Raw genomic sequence first — 7,961 nt, forward strand, 5'->3', positions numbered from 1 at the left:
TACAACCTCTTCCTTGAAGACTTTAGAAACTGTGCGTTTACTTTTTCTTATTAGGTTGTATTCAGGTATAAACAGGATTGTACAGAATAAAGATGCAAAACCTGGATTAAGGTTGCGCGCCGAAAAACCCCTTTTAATAAAGGGAGCTGTTGTTTTTCTGATGGACCTTCCACAAGTTTTCACGTTCACTGAGTTTTTAGCGTTTTTAACTAACCTGATCTTTTTTGTTGTTGTTGTTGTTCTGCAGTTCTTGACAGCAAAGCAATAGACACCAACCAACCCATGAATGCGCTAATGCGACTCAACCAGATCCGGCCCGGTCTGCAGTACAAGCTCTTGTCCCAGTCGGGGCCCGTTCACGCGCCGGTCTTCACAATGTCCGTCGACGTGGACGGCATGGTATACGAAGCCTCGGGGTCGTCGAAGAAGACGGCGAAACTCCATGTAGCAGTGAAGGTACGAGAGGGTTATAGCAGTGGACAGGGTAGCCTTGGGGGGGCTCTGCGGTGGTTTAAAACATAAGGGCTCTTGTCCAAGCAGTACCAACGGTAAAGACGGCAACTGCCTGGTCTCCCACCCTCACTGTGGGCGAGGAACGTACCCCGTCTTCCACTCCGCTCTGAACCTCCTACACGGAGCCGCGTAGCCTGTGATGTTACAAGGCAGGGCAGGCCTGCTCTTCCTCGTGCTTCCCTGTGTGAGAGCGCAGGGTTCTAGATTTTAGACTTCGAAAACATGTGACAGACAGACGCAAACCTGATGCCATATATAATCAAAATTGGGAGGGGGAGGGGAAACAACTCTCAAGATGTGCAATAATATGTATGAGATACCCAAAGCTAAACTGGATTAAGTCTCGTTTATACAGTGGGAATGGCTAATCCGCTTTTCCAGCTTTGTCGTCCTAGAAGAGGAAGCGGTTCTACAGTCATCAGTTTCACTCTGCCAAAATCTCTTCCTCTCTGCGTTTTGTTTTTCTGCACTGTGTGAGGATTCCTACAGATGGTTTTAAGTGACATCGTGCCCAGTTTGTCAGCTCTGTCACTTTTGTCTCCTTTGATACGAAGACAATGAATTCACTTCACACCTAATAAATACAAACGTCCCACAGCTGCACAGTGCTGTTAACCTGATTGTATTGTTGTTGAGAGTTGAGTCATTTACAATATGACAGGTCTGGTACAATTACAGAACCTGACAAGCCATGCATGATTGCTGGATGATGTCTGAGTCATCTTTTTTTTGTGTGTGCACTACAGATTCATGTACAATAGCGGTGTATCCTGCTATGCTGTTTCAAAAAAAATAAATCTTCCAGGTCCTGCAGGCAATGGGATACCCGACGGGTTTTGACACCGATCTGGACTCAATGAGCGCAGACGAAAAATCAGATGGCGAAGGAAAGATGGAGACGGCGTCTACAAACTCAAGCAATAATACAACCAGTTCCACCACCGACGGCTCCAACACACTGGAGGTAGCAGATCTGAGATTTAAGTGGACTTGATTTGAGTCCTGCTCGGGATTTTGTGGGGTTAAAGCAGTTATTTACTTTGAGGAGATAATGCTGTGGCAAAAATTGATTTCAGTCATAGTCTGCATTAAGCAGCATTCTCTGGAGAATAAGCCCCACAACATTAGCTGGTAATGGGCTTGTGTGGCGTTTTAAAAATGTATGGTTCCACTCTGGAAAGTCCTAAAGCAAATCCATATGGCCGCCGTACATTAGCTGGCAAAATTAAAACTGAACCTTTTCTACTGAAAATATTACATTTTCCTGGTGAGGTTATTTCTTCAAATATTTTATTCCGGAAATATAGAAACAAAGGGGGTCTGTTTTGCAATATACATTACTAGATAGGGTTTGTTGAAGCTAATTCACATATGATGCTTATAGGGTGATGAACATTGCTATTTCTGTATATCTTAGCTTATATACATCTGCTTCTGTAGTACAGACTTCATTGTTGTTCTGAACTTCATTAAACTAACAGTATATTTTTAAGGTATAAGCTTCCGTTAAAATGCTTCCTCCAATTTCACAAATGTCTTTTGAGTTTTGGTCATATACGCATATATGCTGCCACTGTTGTGTTCAGCATTTGAAATTTCTTTTTCCTACAGCATTAATGATTGATTTTCATTAAATATTTAGAGAGTGCTTCAAGGCCTCAGATGGAATTCACAATGTTGATAAGCACATCCAAGATTCCCTGTTTTTCACGCTTAATTATTTTGTTGGTCACAAGTCCTTTTGAAACTGTAGCTTACCACATCAGTGCCTGTTACTCCTTTGTCACAGGAGAATTGATTAACCTGTCCAAAAATACTAAAATTCTAATACTAATACTGGATTTATTTAGTATAAAGGGACTAATTTTTAAAACCTGTAAAAGTAGTAATGAGATTGTAACATTTTTTTCTGAAACTGGGCACTTTGAGCTTAACTATCCATACTTAATTAGTAATTTTGCTTGCGGTCTCTAAAAAAAGAGCTTTAAAAAGCCAATACTCTTATTACTTTTGCAGATACGGCCAGATCTATGTTGTAATATGCTGTAAGCAAGGACAAATATAAATCAAACACTTAAAACGTAATTGAACCTTGAGGAGTTTGGTTTTGGGAGAACACGGTGCTCTGGAGGAAATGTGACAAAGTCGTCTTTTTTTTTTATTAATTAAAAAAAAACAGGTACGAACTCAGGGTCCTATTCTCACTGCCAGTGGCAAAAATCCTGTCATGGAACTGAATGAGAAAAGGCGCGGTCTGAAATACGAGCTCATATCGGAGAGTGGGGGCAGTCATGACAAGCGCTTCGTCATGGAGGTACGTCAGCCTGAGCCCTTACCACCAGTTTGATTTTGCAAAACACAACCTCGCCGTCTGCAGGCAGCAATAATAAAATGTACTATATAATTAACTACTTAACAAATCATCCGCATTGGATATTTTTTATAGGCATCGTCAGGTACTTGTCTCTAACATGGAAGTAGTTCCCATTTTTTTCCCCCCGAATTGGCATGACACCAAACCCTTTTCATTTTATACGCGTTCATAATAGTTTTGCAAGTGGGTGGATGTGTGGAGTTGAATTTGGGTGCGAGTGTGTTCTTTTTTTTGAATGGCTTTTGTCCCGAACGTTTGTGAAATCTGTCGAAAACAACCCCCCCTTGCTCTGGGCAGGTTGTTGCTCGTCATCGAAGGGGTCGTTTTTGATGGTCTGGAAGAATTCTGAATGGCTGTTGGGAAAACAGTGCAGTTAGGAGTCCAACATTCATCCTCTTCTGTTTCCCCCCCCCCCCGCTGTCTCAGGTGGAGGTGGACGGACAGAAGTTCAGGGGAGCAGGGCCCAATAAGAAGGTGGCCAAGGCCAGCGCCGCACTGGCTGCCCTCGAGAAACTGTTTTCAGGGCCCAACGCAGCAGGCAGCAAGAAAAAGAAGATTATTCCCCAGGTTCGACAATCCGCCTTTTAACTCCTCGATACGAACGGCCGCCGGCATCGCTGTAATGTGAGGCCAGGGCCGCATGCGGACTGGTGATGAAACTGGCTGGCCGCGTGGGGTCGGAAATCAGTTGGGGGTTTGTGTTGTGGTGGCTGTGTCGGAACGGACTTCAGTCCTTAACCCTAGGAGGCAAGGTCGGAAAATTTCGAAAAAGGGCCTGAAATGCACCCCGAGGGTCCCTTTGTACCAACGAACCGGTCTTTTCACTCTTCACGATTAAAGTGTTTCACTTTTATTAATCGAAATTGCAGCGAGTCAGGAGATGAGCGACAGCTTGACCGCATGGCAGCCCAGAAAGACTGCTTTGGCATTGCCTGTGTGAGGCTTTTAAAGACGGAGGATCACTGTTCCTGTAACGGCGTTCCCGTGTCTCTCCCCAGACTAAAGGGGCGGTAGCGGCTGGGGCGTCAGTCGCTGCCCAGGCGGCGAGGGGGCGAGGCCGAGGAGCGCTGGCCAGGGGGGCGTTCGTGAGCGCAGCTGCCGCTCCAGGATACATCACCCCAGGTAGGAGCGCCAGAACCGGGGCCGGTCCCCAGGCAGGAGCACGACTGCCGCAGAAGTTGCCTCGGGAGGCTGTCCGTTTGTCCGAGTGGGAGCTGCTGGCCCAGTTTCTCACATCGGTTATGAAACCTCGGTATTAAATTCATTGACGGTATAGGAAAAAAATGTACACATCCCAAATGAAGCACTGGCACAAATCTGAGGCAACAAAACATCCGGTGAGGTGATGCGGCCCTGACACTGAAAACCTGCAGGCTTGTGAATATGGCTCTTTTAATCCAATGGAAATAGTTTTCGACTTCGAGACAGTTTTGCTGATAAATACTACTTGTTAACTCTGCATGCAGATCACATTGGAACATTTCTGCGGTGAAATGTCTGCTGCACAGCCTGTATGTATTCACCTGTATGTATTCACTCGTACATCACGTCACAGGATGTACAGTGACTAGTGAGCAGGAAGGGCCGCATCACGTCGCAGTTCCTGGGAACTCCCACTCTCGCCTTTGGTGAGGCCAGGGGTTTTTCAACAACATGGCAACTTACAGTAGTAATAATAATTGCTTACACTTATATAGCGCTTTTCTGGACACTCCACTCAAAGCGCTTTACAGGTCATGGGGAATCCCACTACCACCACCAATGTGCAGCCCCCACCTGGATGATGCGACGGCAGCCAGAGTGCGCCAGAACGCTCACCACACATCAGCTCTCAGTGGGGAGGAGAGCAGAGTGGTGAAGCCAATTCATAGATGGAGATTGTTAGGAGGCCATGATTGGTAAGGGCCAATGGGAAATTTGGCCAGGACGCCGGGGTTACACCCCTACTGTTTTCGAGAAAGGCATTGGGTTTTTAATGACCACAAAGAGTCAGTACTTTCACAAAGTTCCCGATTTTGTGCCCAATTCAGAATTTTTCTAAATATTTCTATACCATCAATGAATTTATTTTGTTACAGAGGTCTGAGAAATTGGGACTGCAGTTCTCCTTTAAGTGAAGCGCTTTTTAATATCTGTACTGTGAGGTGTATTATCGCTAGGCGGTAAAGTATCTTCGTGATCCAGGGATGATAACTGTGCTTTATGGTGCTTGTAGGTTACGGGACGCCATATGGTTACAGTGCAGCAGCAGCCACCCCAGCTTACGGTACGTACAGCCCCCTTGTTGTTCAGTACCTCAGGACCCGAGTGCACAGTTAAGCTTTAAAAATGACCGAGGTGTAATTTGGAAAATACCCAAACAAGCGAGAAAAAGGAATGGCAGTTCCAAAAAAAAAAAGGTTTGAATTAATTTAAAAAAGGAAATTGAAAAAGGACAAAAAAAAAGTCCAATTTTATTAGAATCTGATAAAAGATCAACTCTCATAACCTTTTGGTTCTTACTGTGGTTGGAGCAAGCCTTGCTTAGCTTTGCCTGACTGTCAAAGTTCTGCTCGTTAATCTGCCTGCTCCCTTCCATTATAATTCTGGACATTTTTCTTAAGTGTAGTCCTAGTGCTTACAGCCAATATATATACTCCATTCAAAGCAAACCTGGGTACCTGGCACACATTAGGGGACTTAAATTCAATGCCGTGGGTTAGCAGTTGTCTTAGAGGGAACTCCTCAGATGTAGAGTTTACCTGCCCATTATAAACCAACGTGTCTCTCATGCACATACCCCACTGTTAAATTGCAGATACGCAACCCGTACACAATGCAGTTAATAACTGCAGCACGCTGCGCTCATTGAAGCTATTAAAGGACATTTTTAACCTTCCCGATTACCAGCCTTAGGCGCATTTGCGCATTTTGTTAAAAAATAGTATGTTAAATATTTAAAATTGAATTAGAGCTGTATCTTATAGCAGTATTACAGAGTGATAGAACTGGAAGGTTTGATGTTCTCCTTCTAAGATCTTAACATACATTTCTGAACTACTGTTTTATTGATGAATTAGCAGCTCTTTCCCTTAGCAGGGAAAACCTGCTTTTGTATCTGATGTAGTCTGACTTAAAAAAAAAAAAACAACCCTTCCAGTGCAGCTAGTAGCCATGCATTTTAGGATGCATTTGCCTGGTTGAGGATGCTGGTTCAGAGGTGTTAAAGAACAATCCCTTTGGCGGTACCAGAATGAATACAGTGTCTGGCATTGGGAAAATACGTTTGCTATTGTACTTTTTGGTTGCTTTGAATGAGGCTTATGTGCAAATGGTGACAAAAGAAAAGGCATGGATCTGTGCATCTTATTGGTGCACACTGCAAAAATAATTTTTGATATCGGAACCCCAGACCTGCGGGCTTTTTTTGGTGAAAGGAAGGGTGGGGCTCTCCTTCCCGCTGGTAATCAATGTAAACTTTTGTCTCCATTTGTCACATAAAAAGACTTTGTTCCTTTAGTGTCTGATGTGATGCAAAGCAATGAAGTAAGTTTGGTATTTGGCTGTAAGGTAACGTGTCTTTACTGCTTCTAAAAGCTGTTGCATGTCGTTAGTTTCCACTACAGTCATCTAATGCTGTTGAATTATACCTCCTGTTGCTGCTTTGTGATTTCTTTAATGGGGATGTGAGAAAAGCACAGTGGAAGAACAGGTGCAATCTGAGCATAAGCAAACCAGAACATGCACACATCACCGAGGCCACAAGAACTTAGATTGAGAAATCCGATGAACTTCGAAACTCAAATGAGGAAAACCCAAAGAACCCCATGCAATTCCTTTAACTTTCCAGATCTTTCCCAGTGTACGTACACCACGCAGTGCTTGATAAGAGCTTTTTAAAAGAACCAACGAATAATTCAGTCGTGATCTGTCATCAGAGATTTTGGTTTTGGCACAGAAGTAGCACACGATTCTGGCATTTTTGGAATATACTTGGAAGTATGTAGATATGAAATTAGTGATCTTACACTTTTTTTTTTGCTTTTTCAACTTAAGTGGTTGCATGCGAGAACAATTTTAGACATTCAGTGCTTGAACAGGGAAAAGGTTTGCCTTTTTAAGTTATTTTCTATATGACCTCTAACGGCAGATCTCCCGCGCTCCTTTGTTCAATTTACATGCACCAACAGAAGTTATTTTGCAGAGAAAACCTTGAAATATCTAGGTGTTTTAAAAGGAGTTTGCCACAAGGCCACCCATTGAGATGTACATCCTTCTCGAGGTGTTAGGAGAGTTTTGACTGGGGTCGACCGGCTGCTCTGTTTGATATTCTTGATGAGTATGCCTGCCTCTCTCTCTCTCTCTCACCGTTTTCTTTCTCTGTCTCTCTGGTGATGTACTGTCCTTGAAACCTGTATTGATTGGCTTAGCTAGAAAGACGGACTAGTAACAAAACTGTTAGGTTTTGAACCTGATTTATTGGACCACTGAACTTATTTGGAGTCCTTTTTCGTTTTTTTCCTTTCTGTAGGTTTACCCAAGAGAATGCTTCTGTTACCAGTCATGAAATTTCCTGCATACCCCGTGCCCCACTACTCCTTCTTTTAACCCAGAGCCCGAACCAAATTCACTTTGATCCAACTTAAAGAAACTGTAAAGAGTTTTAGAAGGGAAAATGATTTTTTTTCTTTTTTTCCTACTCCACATTTTCTTGGGAATATGTACTCGATGAGCAGATCATTTGTAAAGTGCTTTTTTTTTTCTTACTCCTTTTCACTTTTACAGAAAAAAAAACCCACAGGTTACGTACTTTAAAACTTGAAGGATGGCGTACTGTGAACTGTTACCTCATTTCTCGGGATATAAATTATACCAGCTTTTGTTTGGTTGTATGTTTGTTGTTGATTATTGTAGGGGAGACAAATTTTCACAAATATCACCATAATCTGTAAAGGTGATTAGAAATCTGTGAAGGATGTATAGAGAATTATAAACCACAGATCATCAATAAAACATTTTCTCTTAAAACAGCTGAGTACTGCCTGTTTTATAATCTAATAAGAATCTGATTAGAATTTTTTCAGTTTTGAGTTTT

At 42.9% G+C, this 7,961-nt stretch overlaps 1 protein-coding gene across 8 annotated transcripts in view; it reads left to right on the plus strand.

Annotated features, from left to right (window-relative positions):
* The window catches only part of strbp (spermatid perinuclear RNA binding protein), a 126,340-nt gene that overhangs the window by 86,640 nt on the left and 31,739 nt on the right, over positions 1 to 7,961 (plus strand). For 7 of the 8 annotated variants that reach the window (XR_015928946.1, XR_015928947.1, XM_088615300.1 and 4 more), the window contains 6 exons: positions 248 to 456; positions 1,319 to 1,477; positions 2,693 to 2,827; positions 3,314 to 3,454; positions 3,886 to 4,009; positions 5,103 to 5,153. Coding sequence is in view for 6 of the 8 variants with exons in the window: in XM_088615300.1 (XP_088471426.1) it covers positions 248 to 456; positions 1,319 to 1,477; positions 2,693 to 2,827; positions 3,314 to 3,454; positions 3,886 to 4,009; positions 5,103 to 5,153 (819 nt within the window). In the remaining 2 variants the exon portion in view is untranslated. Of the gene's footprint in view, positions 1 to 247; positions 457 to 1,318; positions 1,478 to 2,692; positions 2,828 to 3,313; positions 3,455 to 3,885; positions 4,010 to 5,102; positions 5,154 to 7,397; positions 7,895 to 7,961 lie in introns of those variants that run through there. The other variant, XM_088615298.1, reaches the window with a different exon arrangement.

This window comes from Lepisosteus platostomus, chromosome 21, assembly GCF_059453375.1.
Source record: "Lepisosteus platostomus isolate fLepPlt1 chromosome 21, fLepPlt1.hap1, whole genome shotgun sequence".
NCBI classification, from domain to species: Eukaryota; Metazoa; Chordata; class Actinopteri; order Semionotiformes; family Lepisosteidae; genus Lepisosteus; species Lepisosteus platostomus.